The sequence below is a fragment of the Physeter macrocephalus genome, chromosome 20, assembly GCF_002837175.3.
Source record: "Physeter macrocephalus isolate SW-GA chromosome 20, ASM283717v5, whole genome shotgun sequence".
Classification (NCBI taxonomy): domain Eukaryota; kingdom Metazoa; phylum Chordata; class Mammalia; order Artiodactyla; family Physeteridae; genus Physeter; species Physeter macrocephalus.
In genome coordinates this window covers 68,178,494-68,199,063 of record NC_041233.1, presented here as the reverse complement: position 1 = coordinate 68,199,063, position 20,570 = coordinate 68,178,494, and the positions used below count along the sequence as shown (strand labels likewise).

Genomic DNA, 20,570 nt, shown 5'->3' with positions numbered 1-20,570 from the left:
GCCCTCCTAAATCCACCCCTCCTTCTTTTCCAAATCCCGAATAGTACCGGGTGTCCCAAGCCCGGGGACCAGAAGGGAAGGGAGGACAAGCTGAGCAAAGCAGGCGATGCTGGGGGTTGCGGAGAGCCTTCTCCCCCGAAGTTGAGCGCCGGCCGTCGGGGCCGCTTAGCCCGAAGGGACCGGGCCCCCACCGACCGTGCTCGGTGGGAAGGGAGGAAGGAGGCGGGGGAAGGCAGGGCAGGAGGGCGACGGCGGGCCGAAGAGGCGTCGGCGGAGGCGGGGGCCAACGTTACCGTTTCTCCGGCGATCGGGAGGCCAGAGCTGGCGGCCGTCTCCGTCCCTCCACGTAGAGGATCTGCGGCCGCTCGAACGAAAGCGAAAGCAAAAGCCCCTACGCGGCCAGGGGAGGAGTCGCCCGGGGCTCCAAACGGACCTGGCAGGCGGGGCTGCGGACGCCGCCTCCGGCTCTGGACCCCGCGCTCCGCAAAGTCGGCCGCGCGCAGGACCACCAGGCCACCGCGCGCCCCTTCGGAGAGAGCGCGCCCAGCCCAGCCGGCCAACTGTCGCACGCGCCAGCGCCGGAGGGCGCCCTCGGCAAAGCTGGCCGCGGGCACCGGAGAGCGTGCTGGGCAAAGTTTTCAGAGCTCTGAGACCGCGCTCCGAGTGACCCGGAGAGCGCGCTCCGCAAACCCGCCGCACGCGGCTTCCCCATCCAGGCGAACTGAAGAGCGCGCCCTGCCGACTTCGCGGCTCTGGACGATGGGGCGCTCTTCGGAGCTCTCCGCTCCTGCCCTCCCGCTGCTGCCCGGGTCTACACCTGGACTTCGGCCTTCACACCAGCTCCGGGACCCAGTTCCCAAGGCCCGAAGGCGCCTCCCCCGCCAGACCCTGACCCCAGTATGCGCGGGTTGCGCCCCTTGGGGGACTCGGCGCCCACATCTGCAAGAGCTACCGTCTCCCAGGGGCCCGCGCTGGGAGCCGCCGTGGTCTCCCGCCTCCCAGAACTTGCTTCCAGTCCCTGGCGCGCCTTTCTCACCCTTGGGCAGCAGGACGCTAACTCCGTTTTCTGCAGAGCGCGTCCTCAGTGCCTAACACCGCCTGCTGGCCTGGATGTAGCGCCAGAATCATTCATGGACTATTTATTGAGCGCCCCCATGTGTCAGCCACTGGGTACGTGGCCGTGACTTGGTCTAATGTGGGAGAGTTAGGGTAGCCCCCCCAACACCACTTCACCCCGGCGTCTCCCACACCCGCAGCACCCACGCACACTCCCACATTTGTCCTTTTTCAACCTTCGGCCTCCAACTGAGGCCTCCAAGGCCTTGCTCTCCGAGACTCCTCAGGGGACCAGCTAATGAACACAGTCGCACTGAGGTGTAAATAGCTGAGGAGAAATTACAGTTTTATTCACACCAGAGATGTTGGCTGTGAAACTGTCAACGCCTTGAGTGAAAGGAGTGAACCTTCGTGGTGTGACATCGGGCAAGAACCACATCTTGTCTTTTATTTGCTCTCCTCTGGGATTGAGACTTCAATATTGTCCGTAAAATCTCACCAGGTAAGGACACTTTCTTGGTTTAAGAAAGATTGGTCCCAGCCAAGGATAAGGGAGTAATTTTAATTTATTAACTTCTGCCAGAATACTGAATTCCTGAATATTTTAAACAGGCAGTTACACTATTTCCACTATGGCTGCGCTATAGGCTGACTTTTTGTGCCACTTCCACCCCCCCAATTCGTATGTTGAAAATCCCTAAAGTGATGGCATTAGGAGGTAAGGCCTTTGGGAGGTGCTTAAATCTTGAGGGTGGAGCCCTGGTGAATGGGATTAGTGCCTTTGTACAGGAGGCCAGACAGAGCTCCCCGGCCTTTTCCACCACAGAGAGAAATTGCAGTCTGCAACCCAAAGAGGGCTTTGACTAGAACCCAGGCATGCTGGCACCCTGATCTTGGCCTTCTAGCCTCCAGAACTGTGAAGAATAGATTTCTGTTGTTTATAAGCTACTCAGTCTGTGGTATTTTGTCATAGCAGCAAAACAGACTAAGACAGGCTGCACTACTCTCTTTAATACCCATATCTGCGGGACTTCCCTGGTAGTGCATTGGTTAAGAATCTGCCTGCCAATGCAGGGGACAGGGGTTCGAGCCCTGGTTCAGGAAGATCCCACATGCCGCAGAGCAACTAAGCCCGTGCGCCTAGAGCCCGCCTAGAGCCCGTGCACTGCAACAAGAGAAGCCACTGCAATGAGAAGCCCGCGCACCACAACGAAGACTCTGAGAAGCCCGCGCACCACAACGAAGACTCAATGCAGCCATAGATAAATAAATAAATTATTAAAAATAATAAATTTACGCTTAAAAAATACCCATATTTGCAAAATATCAGGCAAACTAAATTATTGTAGACACAAAGATAATTTACTTTTTGAAGGAATTCAATTGTGAATCACGGGAGAAATGAAAAATCCTATTAGTAAGGCAAATAAATTACTCTTTAATTTATCTGATTTAGAAAATTGTTTTTGCAAGTTATTCCTAAAATACAATGAAACAGTGTTAGATGTGGAGGAGCCTTAACGACTGTTCCCTCTGCTCGTATTATAGATAAAGAATCTGAGGCTCAGAGAGGTTGCCAACATCACAAGCTTTCTAGTGGCAGAACCAGGATCAGGTTGCCTAGAAAAACAATGCATTTTTCATCCACAAGAATGTTCTACCATATATTATATCATGCCATTGTTAAAATGTGTTGCACCCAGGAATTCATTGCTGGCTCAGGTAGAAAGACGGTTTGAAGGAAAACTTTCTTTTTTCAGCCTGTAGTGTAGACTGGCATGGGAACTCCAAACGTATTGCTCCAAGGCTGGATTGTCACTCTACCAACAAATAAAATCGTATATATGTGGAAGGGAAGAAACAATTTTGAACTTTCCCTCTATAATAATTGTACTGACCCTTTAGAGCCAAATGATATTCTCTTCTAATTGTATTTCCTGTGTTTCTCCAGCCTTGGCCCACATCATTGTTTTGTGCTTCCTTTCCAAACTCACATGAGTAGAGCATGAGATGGTTTCCCAAGGGCTGGCCTCATGGGTGCTCCTGGGCTGGTCCCTCCGGACCTTGCTCCAGCCCTCTGCGCTGGTCACCAGGCTGCTGCTGCTAATCCTGCCAAGCTCTGCGGTCCCACCCTCGCCCTGCGGGCACTGCACCCCCAAGGGGTGCCACCAGTGACTGCTTCTCCAGCTGTTCACAGGACAGCTCAGGCCAGGCTATGGCTTCGTACAGGACTCCACTCAAGGATAATCCCTTGAATAACAGAAATGCCACTCTTAGGACCCACAGGCCCAAACCCAGACTCTGTCAGAGGCACCAGCAGACTTCTGCAAAGGGGGAGAGGGGTGAGTGGGAAGCTCAGGGTCCAGGCAGAATTCCCTGGAAGGAGGAATTGATGCTGTACCTATTAAACCACTGCCTCTAAGCTCCCTGGTCTGTTCTGTGAAAATGGAAGTGGGCCCTTTGCATGTGGCCCCATGTTCAGCTTTGCCAGTAGGGGGCGCTGGAGAAAGAATGCAGGAAGTAAAGCTTTTGCTCCCTGGTTCTGGTGTGTTTGCCATGCTTTTTGAGGAATCGGGCTCATGCAGAAGGGGTGGCTTCTCAAGTTCCTATACCACACCTGGCTTCCCCAGAGCCCAGCTGTGCCTGCTGGCCGGCAGCACCCAGCAGCTAGCAACTTCCCTGGCACCCCCTTCAGGTGGTTTTGTAGCAGGGTGCCTCCATTGAGACAACTCCCCATGAACAGCTCTCTCTGGCAGCTAGAGGGTAGATTTCCAGAAAGTTCTAGAGGACAGAGTTGTAGCAAGTTTCACTGGCACAGCCCCGTAATAACTTCCCTGCATCCAGTAAGCCATGAACGTGCTCTCTCCAGTAAGGTTTGGGTCACAGCCCTGGGGTGGGGAGAGGGTGGGGAGTCTCTTCTTTAAGCCCTCTAAGGGCAGTGACAAGTTAAGTTATGTCATGTTATTTTGTTATGGAGTGGATTGTGTCTCCTGCCTCCAAATTCGTATGTTGAAATCCTAACCACCAGTACCAAAGAATGTGACTTTATTTAGAGATAGAGTTTTTAAAGAGGTAAAATGAGATCATTAGGGTAGGCCCTAATTGAATATGACTGATGTCCTTATAAGAAGAAATTAGGACACAGATACACACAGAGTGAAGACGGCCATCTACAAGCCCAGGAGAGAAGCCTTAGAAGAAATCAACCCTGCTGACACTTTGATTTCAGACTTCCAGCCTCCAGAACTGTGAGAAGATAAATTTCTGTTGTTTAAGCCACCCAGTCTGTGGCACTTTGTATGGCAGCCGTAGCAAACTGATATATATGTTATCTGCAAGTGTGCTATATCTGTAATAGCTGTATTTTTTTAAGTTCTCTTTACTTCTTACTCTTGATATTACAATCCCCTGTTATAGTTAATCATTTGATGTATCAACCTTTCCCTGTTCAGATTACTGGGTGGTTTCTCTCCCCTGACTGGACCCAGAAAGCTAGACTTATGTATCCTGAATCCAAGGGCTGCCTCCTTTCTGATTCTGTGGCCTTCAGCAGTTGGGAATATCCATTTCTTGATTCAGAGGGAAAGCTCCACCCCACCCACAGTGTGTGTTGTGGTCCTCTGGACCAGGGAAAGGCAACCACAGCAGAAGTTCAGGCTTCCCCAAGGTGAGGAAAGGTACTTGCCTAACTGTGGTCTCCACCATCTAGTGCACAGACCTCATGACTGCACGGAGGAACATGACTCTGAAGTCAACAACGGGTGCCCATGGAGCTTTATTCTGCCCCTGTCTAAACCCATGGGGTCACCCCCAACAAATACCCCCAGGCATAAAGGGATGGGGGTGGAAGTGGGGTGGGAATTCTGACCTGGGGAAGCATGACAGTTAGAGACAAGCCCTTGCTTCATTAATTTTCCACCCCAAGTATTGGTCACATCTTGCACAGTGCAGAGGAGAGGAAGGATGGAACAGAATTGACACCATCAGCTGGAAAGAAGGACAGTGAGAGTTCATGGTGTACCTCATACAAACACTTTCCTTTACCCTTAGCACAATCAGTTTCCTTGAGTGATGGACCCTTGGGGTACCCTATGCCACATCCCCTCGGCTCACCAATAGCTCCTTGCGTGGCGCCAGGACCTCCTTAAGTTCCTGCAGTAGCACCCCTCTGCTCCTCTGCCTCTGGGCTTCCTCCAAAGCCGTAGAAGTCTGTTGAGCTTGTGCTGAGGGTGTACCCTAGAGGTGTAGGGGGTTATTGCCCCTGAGAGTACTTGCAGCCGATGGGAGGTGAGAATTGGGTGGGTAAGTGTCCCAGCCTCCTGTCCTTCAGTGGGACGATTTGGGGGCACATTCTACACGATCCCTCAGAGGGTCCCTAGCGAGATTGAGCCCTAGTTGCCCACAGTGGTAATTAGATCAGGATGTGCCCTTTATTGACTCTTCTGTCTCTGGTCCCTCACCTCAAACCCTCACTCCTGCCTTGTGGGATCACCTCCCAAAGAAAGTACCTGCAGCCAAGTGCTCACCCAAACTCCACTTTGGGGAGAACCTAAACTAAAGGAGGCACACCCCCCCAGCATGGAAGGAACAAGCCCAGTCTAACCAGAGTGACGATGACGGAGTGAAGGCTTTGGTAGCTTTCTTGTTACTTCACATTTGTCATCTCTCTGTAATTTCAAAACCATTTGGCATCCATGGCCCTGGAGGGCACTGGAAATGATTCAGAGCTGGGAAGAATTACCTCACATGCTCGATGACAGAACCAAGATACAAAAAGATCTTGACCAGCTGAAGCAATTGGGGCCGCCATCAACAGGATGCAGTTTAAAAGAGAGACATGAGTGCTACATTTAAGTTCCAAAAGGAAATCGATGGCCTGTATACTGAACACGATAGTCATGAATGTGAAACAAAATGTGGGGTTTTTCATTGAGCACAATCTCCCTATGAGTCAAGACTTAAAAGAAAAATTAGCCAAAGCAATATGGGACACTGTTGGCAAAAGCATCCAGATCAAGGATTAACAAGCCTCTACAGGGTCTGGCTCTGGCTCGCCATCTGCTGATCGGACAATGTATCAGACACCTCTCAGGAGCCACTTTCCATCCACTTAGCCTCACCTGTCTCAGGCCTTTGCCCGTTTATGCCAGTCCAGCCTGGGCAGTGGCAGCTAGCTCTGTATGGGCCCTGGCCACCTTCACAGGAGCACAGCCAACAGTTCTGACCTCATGCTGCTCTTGCTTTTTTTCCCTGTTGCTATTGAGGCGTAAGATGCTGTGGGACTCCCTGGGTGCACACACAGCATGGATGTGTAGGGGAGTTAAAACCCAATGGGGCCAAACTTTCACCAACGGGAGACAGGGGCCAACAGATACTTCCTTCCCGCTTCCTTCCTCTAGCAGACGTTCCTGGGTAGCAGTTGTTTGTGTGGCGTCTTGGAAGGTAGAGACCAAGAGATCCAGTGTCCGGTGGCTTCTTTGGGGAAGGACCCTCGTGTTGACTCTCCCCCCTCCATTTCCTGCCTTCTTACCTCTGCTCCCTGGGGCCGTACTTCTGCATAAAGTCCTTGCACATAAGCCTTTGCCCCAGGTTCTGTGTTTTGGGGAACCCAGGCGAACGCACATTGTCTGAACCGATGCCGGGGGCCAGAAGAGCATGTGTGCTCATTGGCTAAGGCTTGGAGGACCTCATGTAATCACTGTGACAAGGGGGAGGGGCTCTACTGGATGTGAGAGGGGTCGGCTGGACACAGGGAAGACCATCTGCAAGGTCTATCAAGCAGATGAGGGCTCTGTGTCTCTTGCCAGCAACGAGGGTTCATTTTAGGTCCTTAAACTGTCCCATTTCCAGTGCTACGGGGTTGTTTTTCCTCACTATTTCTGATACATAATAAGTGCCTTTTAAAAGCAGAAGTGATGGTAGGAGTCAAATTTAACATCTTTCATTTAGGTCATCCTTGTTTTCGCAAGGCTGACCGAGAACTTGTAGCAGCGATGCAATGACAACCTTAGAGAAGTGTTAGGTAGTTTCTTTCTTTAAAGGAAATCTGGCTGCGATTCCTCATCCCTGTGGATGGGGGCAGAGTTCTTTCTCTGTGATTACTGGGGCTTCCAGCCCAGGTCCAGGTAAGGCTGGAGAAATCCCACACAGAGCAAAATGTTTTGGGGAACCTATAGGTCTTAGTTCTTTGCCTTTGCTGTTCCCCTTTGTTCAGGCTGCCTTGGATCACATTTCAGCCTGGGAATCTTCCTGGGTCTAGAGCCCCTACGTAGCGCCTCCTTCCCACGCTGAGAAGGCAGCACTGTGCCCACTCTCCATCTGTGGGGAAATTCACACTGCACCCTCTCCTTAGTGTCATGGCAACGCTGCTCTTCTTCACTTGCTCTGTGGCCTCCTCCCCCTGGTTCTCCCAACACACAAAAGCACTACTGATTTCTCTCTGCCCCACCTGGGGTCCCTCCAGCAGAGTTTCCTCAGAGCCTTTTCTTTAGGCCACAGATCACTGATTGGTAGCCTGCCATCTAAGTACTGCCCATGTTTCTGTTTTACTGTTTTATTTCCAGTGTTTTACAAAAGAGAGAATTTCAGGTGCAGATGCAGATATCTGGCTTTTCTGGAAAAATCATAATATTTGGCAGTGCCGGGTACTGATTGCCTCATGACAAATTGCTGGCGTGGAGTGGTTCAGATGGGGCATGTGACCTATGGCTTCACCTCTGTCCCCTGTAGGTATTTTGGTGTATTAAGTTGATTTCTTTGATTTGATAAATACTTGTTGAGCACCTTTTCCATATCAGACCTTGTTCTAGGCACTGGGGATACAGAAAGGACAACAAGGACCAAGGCTCCTATTTTGATGGAGGAGACGGATAATTTTTAAATTTTTTTTTTTTTTTTTTTCCGGTACGCGGGCCTCTCACTGTTGTGGCCTCTCCCGTTGCGGAGCACAGGCTCCGGACGCGCAGGCGCAGGGGCCCTGGCTCACGGGCCCAGCCGCTCCGCGGCACGTGGGATCCTCCCGGACCGGGGCACGAGCCCGTCCGTGTCCCCTGCATCGGCAGGCGGACTCTCAACCACTGCGCCACCAGGGAAGGCCGACGGATAATTTTGAAAAGTAGATATAGTAAGATTTAAGGGGTCAGGTGGTGGTAACCGCTGTGAAGAGCATAAAGCAGGGGGAGGGTCATAGAAGGCAGTGAGCTGAGGGGTGGGGACAGGTGTGGTGCCATCTTTCGTAAGCTGTTTCTGGAAGGTCTGTTTTAAGTGACATTTAGGTAGACCCCTGAAGGCAATGAGGGGCTTCACAAAGCCAAGAAGCGAGTTTGTCTTCAAGCTGCTCCCTTTCAAGCCTGGGAGGCAAGGACTTCTTGGAACGGTCCAGGGTAACATACAGAAGCCGGCCCTCAGAGAGTTCTCATCCGTTCTTCGTTTTGCATTCTTGCAGAAGCTACACACGAATTGATATCTTAATAAGTTTGCCGTGCTACTCTTATAAACATCTTTATTTATTTTTTTAAGTTTTATTGAATTATAGTTGATTTACAATGTTATGTTAATTTCTGCTGTACAGCAAAGTGACTCAGTTACACATATATATACATATATATTTTTTTCATATTCTTTTCCTTTATGGTTTGTCCAGGATATTGAATATAGTTCCCTGTGCTATACAGTAGGACCTTGTTTATCCAGCCTATATATAATAGTTTGCCTCTGCTAATCCCCAACTTCCAGTCTTCCACTCCTACCCCCCTTCCCCTTGGCAACCACAAGTCTGTTCTCTATGTCTGAGTCTTTTTTTGTTTCATAGATATGTTCATTTGTGTTGTATTTTAGATTCCACATATAGGTGATATCATATGGTATTTATCTTTGTCTTATTTCACTTAGTATGATCATCTCTAGGTCCATCCATCTTGCTGCAAATAACATTATTTCTTTTTTATGGCCGAGTAATATTAAACATTTTTAATAGACAAATCTAAATTTCAAATATGGTATTTACCCTCCTGTGGAGTGAATCAATCCTGTTTTAATTTCTTTTGCGGGGGGACCTGGACTTTCTGCTTTACTCACAGGCCTCACAGAGCAAGCTTTCTCATTTGGTCGTTGGATGAGGGTGTGGTGTATGCCTTTGAGTTCTTTTCTTGGGTTATGATCACAGTTAGTGTTAAACTACTACATGCTGCCTAATCATACACGAGGATTTGGTCATCCACATAAACGTGATGCTGTTGTGAGTTCACGTTTCTATTTAGAGAAGCATGTCAGCTAGGAATACCTCCACCTTATTTCCCAGACGCATGCGTGCTGAGCAAGTTGCCAAAATAGCCCTTTGAGTAAGTGGCAGCTTTAAAAACCATCCAGCTGCTGACTTCAAACTAGAAGGTCAGCAAAGGAAAGTGGAAGTTGGATTCTGAACGGTCAGGGTGCCCACAGAAATTTACTAGGGGTCAGGATTTTGGAGACTTGAACAACTAGACTGGGGCTTCTCCTTGGATTTCTCACTTGTTACCTATCTTTGTCTTCTCTCTTCGGACTTCAAGATGAATGTGCAGGCTTGCTCCAGGTGTGGGTACGGAGTATACCCTGCTGAGAAGATCAGCTGTCTAGACCAGGTCAGTAGACTTTTCTTGGCCTTTGGGAATCATAACAAACATGAGAAATTTATCTTCTCACATATGGACAGGTGGGTTTTTTTAAACCACCAAAATAAGATGCTTTCCCCACTTTTCTTCATTTCTACCCATTTCTAGCTACATCTCCTGTATTGCCTCAAATTTTTTTGATTCATTTATGTATCGTAGCCGTGTGTGTGTGTTTTATCACCATTTTATCACTAAAGCTCATTTTTTTTTACCCCGAAATATATTAAGAATCCTGAGTGTGAAAAAAAAAAAAGGTAATTTTGCTAAATCTTTTCTGTTTGATTTCTAGATATGGCACAAAGCATGTTTTCACTGTGAAATTTGCAAGATGATGCTATCGGTTAATAACTTTGTGAGTCACCAGAAAAAGCCATACTGTCATGCGTAAGTGTTTGACGCCTCTTCCCACCACCTCTTGAGTTGTGTTTATCTTTTTTTTAACAAGTAGCCAACCAGAGGTTCAAATCACCCAGTCCAGGGTTAAATCCAAGAAATGCCTTCTCAAAAGTTTTTACTTCCATACAATCATTACAGAGACCTAAGACGGGATTTTATGCAATGGACAGAAAGTTGAAAATTTCAGATTTCTTATAAATAAAAGATCAAATCTGTCCACTACAACCTCATGTCAAATTATTAAATATTGTGCAGAACAGTGTAATTTCCATGAATATGCATGAAGCTTTAAAACGTTTTCTTTTAAATAATTTCAGAATCCTTTTCTATTTCTTCAGAAAGTTTTTAAGTGATCATTTCCAGTTAAATTTGGTCTTTAAGTTAAATAGGTTGAATTTATTTGATTAGCCTTTGTTTTCTTTAAGACGCATTGCCTGGAAAATCTTGAATTTAATTATTAGGTTTTATATTTTTGATTTAAAAAATGACTCTGCCTTTAAGAATAGTCAGTCATCTTGGATAAAGTACAGTTCTAATTTTGGTTTATATCTACTTTTTGTAGCCATAACCCCAAGAACAACACTTTTACAAGTGTCTGTCGCACTCCATTAAATCTAAATGTGAGGAAATCTCCAGAGGCCATTTGTGGGGTAAGTTACTTAATTTTGAATTTCAAAATAGCCTTTAAAGAAGATTTCTTAGCTCAGGCACCTGTTAGGTTTTTAAGTGTCTCTGCCTAGATGTGAACCTGCCCGTTTTCTCCACATATACAAGCAAAGTATATTTAAATAACAAATATTGCTATTTGCCCTACCACAACATAGAGGCCAGTACACAGGATAATCTAGCTTGAATATCTGAGATCCTTGTATCTATTTTAATCTCTCTGTGTCTGCCAGCTCTGGACACCTTGATGCAATAAGCTATGCATACACTAGGTGCTTAATACATAAAACAAAGTTTATATAGTTGGAAAGTATTACAAGGGCCTTTCCTTTCTTTCCCCATGATATTTTGGTACAGACATTGAAACCTCTAGTTCCGTACTCTTAAATCTCTCCGAATTCAGTAGTGTCTCAGTTTATTTGCAGTGTTTAAGATCTCTTTCCCTATGGGTAGCGGTAGGTCAAAGATATTTCGATTTGGAACTGATGTTTGGATAGACCAGGAGGCCATATTGATAAACCAACCTCTTTTGAAAAACCAACAGTAGAGTTTTGTCAAATAACTGTTGATTAAATGCTTGCATTTATTAAAATGATGAATCATTTCACTTCCCTCCCCCATGCTCCACAACAAGTTGTTTTTGGGGATGGAGCTAGCAGCTTTCTAAAATTAGAAAATGACACATGAGGTGGAAGGCTGTCTAGTAATCTGCCTTCCTCATGTTACCTCACCTCATCCTGACTCTCCGGCCTGCCCAGGCCATGTCCTCCTCAAGAAAATGGTTTAGATTGAGTTTATCATTATCATGTGGCTCTCTACACAGACTGCCAAATAGCTTATTTCACTAAATGCTTTGCACCAATTGTGAGTTTATTATTTTTTTTACAAGCTTATATAGTATTTACTGTACAGTCAGTTCATTTAATACATTACAATCCAATAAAGTAAATACTATTATTATCCCATTCTACTGGTGAGGAAACTGAGGCTCAGAGAGTTGTTCATTTATCATTGATTTCTAAGGATTAACAAGCCTTAAGAATTCACAAGCCATCCTAGATTACTGAGAAGGCTAATTCTTTTAGGATTTTGCTTTCATCTCTGTTTGTTTGGTTTTTGTTGTTGTTTGTTATCATCTCTTTTTGTCTAAGGGCAACTACACAAAATTACAATCAATACTGAATTTAGCTCTCAGTTCGACAGAGTGCCAGACACTCTTTGAGGCCCGTTATCTGTGTGATCTCACTTTTTCTTCACAAGAACCCTCTGTAATATTATCATATTACAGTTGGCGAGGCTGAGGCTCAGAGAGATTAAGTAACTTGCCGAGTTTTACCCGGCTTGTTCAATGGGCACAAATCCAGATCTGTCTCACTCTGGGACCTGTATCCTAAACTGCTCCATTGGTCTACTCCCATGTACCTAGGGGGTGGCAAACCCTCTAGGAGGAAAAAAAAAAAGCACTTATTTATGTTTACAAACATCCAGATTTTTCTGCAGTTCTGAGGCCAGAGTTTGACAGATTGAACACAAGGAGACGTACTTATACATCAGAGTACTATTTGTATTTATTACAAAAAGATCCATAATATCTGTATCTTTCATCCTATGCGAGGTATCAACTGGCATGTCCCCCTTACGCTCTTACAACAGGTCACACAGTATTTACCTTTTTTTGAGGTGGTAGTGGATTCACTTTCTGATAACTTGTATGACAGGCCCGACCTGCAGCAAGATCATTGCTGGTTCTGTTTCCAGCCACAGACAGTGATGTGAGCTTCTCAGGAAGCCTGTGTGTGTGTATTTGTTCGCATCTGTGTAAATATATGTGTATGTGTATAAAAATGTATGTGTGCATGTGGGGAGTGTATGTATGTGTGTATGTAGGTATGAATATGTGTACACGTGTATACATATGTGTGTACATGGTGCATATGCATGTGTATATGTATGTGTACATGTGTATACATATCTGTGTGTACAGCTGTGCATGCGTGTGGTGTGTGTGTGTGTGTTATCTCGGTGTGTGTGGTGGATGTGTGTTTACATGCATGTGTATGTACATGCATATATGTGTACATGCGTATGTGTGCATGTGTGTACACGCATATGTGTGGGTGTGTACATACATAAGGGTGTGTACATGCATGCGTGTGTGTGTGTGTGTGTGTGTGTACTGAACAATTGACTGCTGAGACCCCTTTCTCCTCCTTTCCCACCAGGGAAAAAATCTAATGGACAACGATGTCCGTTCTAGGCCCCAGATCTTTTTTTTTTTTATACATTTATTTATTTATTTATTTTTGGCCACGTCGGGTCTTGTTGCTACACGCGGGTTTTCGCTAGTTGCAGCGAGCGGGGGCTACTCTTCGTTGCAGTGCGAGGGCTTCTCATTGCGGTGGCTTCTCTTGTTGCGGAGCACAGACTCTAGGCACAAGGGCTACAGTAGTTGTGGCACATGGGCTTAGTTGCTCCGCGGCATGTGAGATCGTCCCAGACCAGGGCTCAAACCCATGTCCCCTGCATTGGCAGGTGGATTCTTAACCACTGCACCACCAGGGAAGTCCCCAAGGCCCCAGATCTTATAACCATTCTAGGGAGGGTGGTGGATTACTTTCTTACTCCCTTTTCTTCTCTGAGAGACTTTGCCAATTGAATAAAAAACAGATTCATGGTGCACATGCTAAAATAAAAAAAAAGGAAAGAAAGGGATGCTTCAGTAATGGTGATGAAGGAGAAAAGTAAAGATTTTAAGTTGGCATTTGAAGCAGGTTGACATTTTTCTGATTTTAAAATGTCATTCTTTAAAAAGTAAATGAATAAATAAATATTTACTACGACAAAATTTCCTGTTTGGTAGGTGTGAATGGAACTTTTAGCAGAATAGAACATCTGGGTTCCCTTCTATTTGGAGAATGAACTTTAGCCCTTAATGCTTCCTTACCCCACTATTAACATTTATGGCTTTTTCTCTCTTCCTGCTTCCTCTGAATAATCACGAGTCCTGTGAAAGGTCTCTGGGGAGGCAGACACGGCCCCCACCGCCACCCCCCGCCCCATGATGGATTTGTCCTGTGAGACGGGGCAGCAAATACGGCTTCCTGTTTATTTTTGGTCATGTGATTCTGATTCCGTAAGTCAGTGGCTCTCAAGGAGGGCAGTTTTGCCCCCCAGGTGATGTCTGGGGACTTTTTTGGGGGACAGAACTAGGAAGGTAGGAATACTATTGGCATCTGGTGGATAGAGACCACCTGTCCTGCTCAGCGTAGTGCCGTGCTCTAGACAGTCCACCCAAACAAATAACAAACTGGCCCCAAATATCAGTGGAGCTGCCAACAAGAAACTTTGCCTTGAGTCTGTGTAATGTTTGTGGTAGTTTCTCAAAATCCAAGGGAAAAAACATGTTAAGATCTCTCAATTTATCTATTTTAAAGTATACATATTAGTGCAGCGTTAAGCAAGCCCAGACAAAGTGCCCTTGACAGGGAACTAGAATGCCTGGATTGTGAACCTGGCTCTGCTAAATCATTGAATGATTTCAATAAGTTCATTTCTCTTCTCTGAGCTTCTTTCCTCACCTGTAAAATTAATGACTTAAACTTCAACTTGTTAAAGTTGCAGGTTTCTGGGCCCCATCTTGGATCTCATACGTTATGATATCTGGGTTTGGACTTAAGACCTGATTTTTTTCTTTTGTTGTTAGTTCTTTTTATGTTCTCCCTAAGAAATCTTTGCCTATTCCAAAGTCATGAAGATATTGTTCGATGTCAGTTCTCCTCAAATTGATCTACACATTCAATGCAATCCCAGCCAAAATCCTGGTGTTTTTCATAGAAATTGACAACCTGATTCTAAAATTGATATGTACATACAATGATTCTAGAAAGGCCAAGAAGTCTTGAAGAACAAAATCAATGGACTTAGGTTACCAGATTTCTAGACTTACTATAAAAGTAGTGGTAATTAATTCAGCATAGTATTGGTGTAAGAATAGACAGACAGACCAGTAGAAAACAATACAACATCCAGAAATAGAGCTGCACATATGTGGTCACTTGAGTTACAACAAAGGCACCACCGCATTTCAATGTAGCAAGAATGATCTTTAAATAAATGGTACTGGAGCGATTGGACACTTGCGTAGAAAAAAATGAACCTTGATATCTACCTCATACATAAAAATTAACTCAAGGTGTGTTATAGATCAAGATGTGAAAGGTGAAATTATAAAGCATAGGAGAACAGCTACATGAATTTGGGGAGCCAGCATTTAACAAGCTCCCTGGGGGTTGCACAGGCTAAAGTTAAGAACAACTGCTCTAATGTCTAGTGTTTTCTAAGCTGAACACTTGGTGTTGTGTGATTAGCTCGTAGAGATGTTGCCTTTTTAATTACATTGCTAAATAGAGCTTTGCACGCAGCAGGTGTTTTCTATGTGCCCTTTGGCTGGTGGTACAGATGAAGCTGTGGTGACACTGACAGCTATGGCTTGTAGTGCAGTTAAGATGCTTTGCAGTTGAGACTTAGGATCCCCGCCCCAGTTTAGCTGTATATTATTTGTTTCCTTTCTCTTTTCTGATGGAAACATTACTGATAATATCTTCATTGTGCAGATCGATGACCAAGACGATGGCAAACGGTTTAAATCGGTTTTTCACTGGGATATGAAATCCAAGGATGGGGCGGCTGCACCTAACAGGCAACCATTGGTGGATGAGGTGAAGGAAGAGTTATAAATGGGTTTGGAAACAGAGAAAAGAATGACACACTATGCAAATGAAATGTATTATCAGTATTACTTCTAGAGGGCATTGGTTACACTTTCTTTTATCCAGTTTGTAATTCCAGCTGTCTGCAGAAGACCCAGCATCACCTCAGCCAAATCTGCTCCAGTCCAAGCTCACTGACTTCTCCCTTCCAACCACTGTGTTTCTGTCACTGGGATCAGCCACCAGCCTGGAAAACAAGGCTGCCCTTTCTTCTTCTGACCCTTCACTCAGCTCCACCCCTTCCCTCCCATTTCACTATCCCAGCTGAGCCCCATCATCTCCTGCCTGGACCTCTGTGAGGACCTTCCCTCTCCTGGGTTTGCCCCTCTCCAGCCTGTCATGTGACATTGGTCACACACACCTTCCTGCTTGTCTCTGATTTACTCTTTCCATCACCTGAGAATTTGTGGTCATTCTCTATTGACAGCCTCATCATTTCAAAATTCCCCAACCATTTGTTTTTAATGATCCACATAAAACAGTCCAAACAGTGCAAAGTAACCCTTTGTCCACTATCTCCAATCTCAGTTCCTTCTGTAGAGGCACCCATTGTTGTCAGTCTTGTGGGTATCCTTCCAGACTCTCTCTCCTCATTTACAAATTAATAGCTGTATAATTTATTTTTTTGTTACGTACATTTATATATGACTACTGCCACTTACTGAAGGACCTTTAATGGGTTATTTAACCATTCTTTTCTTTGGCTTTCTTTAAGTTCAATTTTTAAGTGAACTTCAAACAATTCCTGATTCACAGAACTATTGTAAAAATTAAAAGAGTATATAAATGTAAAGATCTTAGAACACTGGTCGGCACAATAAATATCAGCTAGTATTTCTTATGGAAAATTATAGATGTATATTTCTATTGAAATGTATAATTTTATTTTTCCATGAAACAATATGCATTGTTTTACAACTTGCATTTTTCGCTCAACAAATACCCTGGAGATGTTTCTCTGTCAGCAACCTTTTAAGCTGTTGTAGGTGGGTAGATCATGGGTACAATCATTAAGAGAGGATGTATCATGCTTTCTTATTGATGGGCAGCGTTTTTCCCATTTTTTTTCTGTTATGAATTTGCAGTGAACACCTTTGTGCAAAAGACCTCTTTTGGACACAGTGAGTGTTTCTCTAGACTAGATAATGGAAAATGAGGTTGCTAGATCAGGAGTCTGTGCCTTTTTAATTTTAGTGGACGAACTGTCAAATTTCTGTCTAAAATGGCTGTACATTTTATATTCCCACAGGCAGAGTATGAGAATACCCGTCTCCCACAGACTCACCAACACTTGGTATTACCAGATAAAACTTTTAACAACCTGTATTTTGCTGTTTGAATTTAAACTTCCCTGATTGGGAGAGTAATTGAGCATACTTTCACATGTGAATGATCTGTCTTTCCAGATGGCCAAAAGATGGTCTGTGCAACTTGCCCCACCTCCAGCCCAGTTGGTTCCTCATCCTTACCCCCAATTCGAATCAAGCCCACCTCCTCATGGTCTTTCACATGAAGCCTATCACTGCCTTCATGCTTTTATTCATGGCAGTCCCCACTCTGAGAATTTATTCAACATATATTTATTGAGTATTATATGCCAGGCATAGTTCCACACTACTGGAATACATCAGTGCACAAAACAGATAAAAATCCCTGCCTTCATGGAACTGACCTCCTAGAGTAGATGTTTTTCTTTTTCCCTTTGCATCATCTGTCAACTGACCTTACCCCTGGAGGACCAGCTCAAATTCCTGTCCAAAACAGGGGCCATCATATACAGATTGCTTTTTCAGAACTCTCACTGTGTTTTATCTTCAATACAGTACATTTAAGCACACAAATGCTCTCTAATAGCTCATTGTTTCATATGTTAGTTTTATCTCCATAGATAGGTCACAAGTATCTTAAAAGAGAAACTTTGATTTTTTCTTCTTTTTTCTTTTTTGATTTTCTTTTCCTAGTGTTAACTGCTTAATCTAATGCTTGGCACACAACAGGCAGCAGATTTTTGAAGCTTGGCTGACTAGTGCTGATTAATCTCAGATGGCCTGTCCACAGCAACTCCCTGCTGCCCATCTTGGTGCAATAACGAGCCAAGAAATGTTAAGTTACATTTGGAACTCTTCTATGATATAAGTGAATCTCAGAAAGTTTGGTTATTTAGGATACTAGGTTATTTTCTAGTTTGAAAAAAAAAGCACATTCTGGTTAGGTGAGACCTACCATAAAGCAAGAGGAGTTTATAGTTTTTAGAGAATGTCTATTTTTTCTATCTTATATTGACAATGTATGTGAGTGTTGCCGGGAGGGTGGTGTAGGTAGGGGGATCTTACCAGGCAAATGTGTGGGGTCTGTGTTTGTATACATTTGTGTTTTTCCTCTATAGAGAGCCTATTGGACTGGATATGGGGAAGGGAATGTTTGGCGCCCAGGAGCTCTGCCAGATGTTGAAGTCGTAAGGATGGCTAAGGCTCAAAAGTCACTGGGTGAGGTAAGGGCCCTGGAAAGTTACTTTAGCAATTAGTTTGAGTATTCCTTTATTTTAAGATTGTGGTAGACAGAATACTGGCCCTCCCCGAAAGATTCCCATGTCCTAATCCCTGGAACCTGTGTATATGCTACTTTGCCTGGCCAAAGGGATGTTACAGATATGATTACGGTAAGGATTTTTCTTTTTTATTGAAGTATAGTTGATTTACAATGTTGTGTTAGTTTCTGATGCACAGCAAAGTGATTCAGTTATACATATACATACATTTATATGTATATATCTATTCTTTTTCAGATTCTTTTCATTATAATTTATTAGAAGATATTGAATATAGTTCCCTGTGCTATACAGTAGGACCTTGTTGTTTATCTATTTTATATATAGTAGTTTGTATCTGCTAAACCCAAACTCCTAATTAAGGTAAGGATAGGAAGATTATCCTGGATTATTAGGGTGGACCAAATGTAACAAGGGTCCTTATAAGGAGGGAGGCAGGAGGGTCAGAGTCAGAGAAAAGATGAAGTGACAACAGAAGCAGAGGTCAAAACTGTTTGGGGCCATAAGCCAAGGAACGCGGGCAGCCTCCAGAAGCTGGAAAAGGCAAAGAAATGGATTCTCCACCAGAGCCTCCAAAAGGAATCAGCCCTGATGCCCTATTTTAGATTTCTGACCTGTAGCACCATAAGAGAGATCTTAGTAGGTTTTCATCGTAGAAAAGGCAGTTTGAGCCCAGATTATGGAAATCCTTAGTGATCTGCACAAAGTACCCTCTAGTCCTCTTCATACACCCAGGGCACCTGCCCCTTGAAGAAACCACTCTGGAAAATATTGCTAGTCTTTAGTAACTTTTCTTTAGCAAATGGAAAGAAGACAACAGAAACACAATTGCTAAGGTGGAAAACAGACCATCAGAGATACTCAAAAGTAAGGAGCAAAAAAGAGCAGACATTTCACTCCCAGTGCTGTAGAACTGTCTCTAGTACCGGAAAGTCTTCTGCATAATAATTGCTGCGTTATCATACAAGCCTTTGAGTTAAAGGGCATCCCTTGGGTTGTGCCAGGTTCCACATAGTTTAATATAAACGTTGAAGGAGAAACCCTTTGACCTGGGAAATATGCTTTCTTCAGCCTTGAAGGTGTTATTTAAATCACCAAGTGAATAACATTTTCAAATTTATTCCAGGTGACTGAAATATTTTCCAAGTATCTTATACTTGGAACCAATTGCATTGGTTCTGATGTGCTTGCTATTGCAGTTTTATTCGTTCTCATTGGATTTCATATTGGTTCTCATGCTGACATTGGTCTGACCAACAGGAGTACGCAGAAGACTATCAGCAACAGTGGGGCAAGGGCAGCTTTCCAGCCATGATCACACCTGCTTATCAAAGGGCCAAGATAGCCAACCAGCTGGCCAGCCAAGTGAGTGTCTTAGCGCTTATTCACCACTGATTACGCTAATGTTTGTCATTAGTGAACCCCTGGGATTCAGATAAAATCCAAAAGGAGAGTGCTTTGGGGCAGTAGGTACCCTTAGTGTGATATTATGGAGAAAACTATGTTCTTATCTTTTCCCTATCATTCACTCTCTGTGCCTTGTTTGGGCCGCATCTATCACACGGAGAGAAGACCATGTAGCTCACCACAAGACTGGACCAAATAATTTATTGTGGTGGCGTTGGCATTAAGGACACTGATTTTTATTTTATTTTATTTTTTTTGCGATACGCGGGCGTCTCACTGTTGTGGCCTCTCCCGTTGCGGAGCACAGGCTCCGGACGCACAGGCTCGGCGGCCATGGCTCACGGGCCCAGCCACTCTGCGGCATGTGGGATCCTCCCGGACCGGGGCCCAAACCCGTGTCCCCTGCATCGGCAGGTGGACTCTCAACCACTGTGCCACCAGGGAAGCCCAGGACACTGATTTTTATTAAGTGGATGGTAGAACCTCCTGAAGAGTAGCACAACTTGTTGGTTAAGAGCTCAGATTTTAGAGCTGGAATGTTAGGATTTGAATCCTGGCTTTCTCACGTAGTACCTGTGGGACCATGAGCAAGTTACTTAACCTTTCTGTTCCTCAGCTGCTCTTTTGTAAAATGGGGAAAATCATAGTCTTGCCTTATGGGATTGTTATGGAGATGAATGAATATTTGTTACTGTTTAGAAGTTCCTGGCACTCTCTTGGACTTAACACATGAGCATTGATGCTTTTTGGAGAGGACCCCGTAGAACAAACCAGAAAGACTTGCCATATGTTTGTGTTGAGTGTTGCCCGATGGTGTAGCTTCAGGACAGCCGCAAGGAGAGGTCCTACAAAGGCTGTGGGGTGTGACCTTGACTCTGTGCTGTCCCCTCACCAGGTGGAGTACAAGAGAGGGCATGACGAACACATCTCCAGGTTCAGCACAGTGGCAGATACCCCTGAGCTTCTCCGGGCCAAGGCGGCGGGACAGCTTCAAAGTGATGTAAGAAACGATGGAGGCCAGATGCAGTGATTCTCGTTTAAGGTTCCCCATTCTTTCCTTACGTGGAGGAGGAGGCAGGG

At 44.9% G+C, this 20,570-nt stretch overlaps 2 protein-coding genes across 12 annotated transcripts in view; one reads left to right on the top strand and one right to left on the bottom strand.

Annotated features, from left to right (window-relative positions):
* CASP7 (caspase 7) overlaps window positions 1–3,123 on the bottom strand; it is a 32,571-nt gene extending 29,448 nt beyond the window's left edge. The window contains exon 1 of one of the 3 annotated variants that reach the window (XM_028481096.1): window positions 3,051–3,123. The gene's annotated coding sequence lies outside the window, so the exon portion shown is untranslated. Of the gene's footprint in view, window positions 1–293; window positions 399–1,036; window positions 1,346–3,050 lie in introns of those variants that run through there. The other 2 variants (XM_007106959.3, XM_007106958.3) reach the window with 2 other exon arrangements.
* A 6,276-nt stretch (window positions 3,124–9,399) lies between these two features.
* Window positions 9,400–20,570, top strand: part of NRAP (nebulin related anchoring protein) — a 69,073-nt gene continuing 57,902 nt past the window's right edge. For 7 of the 9 annotated variants that reach the window (XM_028481089.1, XM_028481088.1, XM_028481091.1 and 4 more), the window contains exons 1-7: window positions 9,400–9,674; window positions 9,994–10,088; window positions 10,663–10,750; window positions 15,380–15,484; window positions 17,922–18,026; window positions 19,344–19,448; window positions 20,386–20,490. In XM_028481089.1, coding sequence (XP_028336890.1) covers window positions 9,603–9,674; window positions 9,994–10,088; window positions 10,663–10,750; window positions 15,380–15,484; window positions 17,922–18,026; window positions 19,344–19,448; window positions 20,386–20,490 — 675 coding nt within the window. In that variant the 5' untranslated portion in view covers window positions 9,400–9,602. The remainder of the gene's footprint in view (window positions 9,675–9,993; window positions 10,089–10,662; window positions 10,751–15,379; window positions 15,485–17,921; window positions 18,027–19,343; window positions 19,449–20,385; window positions 20,491–20,570) is intronic. The other 2 variants (XM_028481086.2, XM_028481087.2) reach the window with 2 other exon arrangements.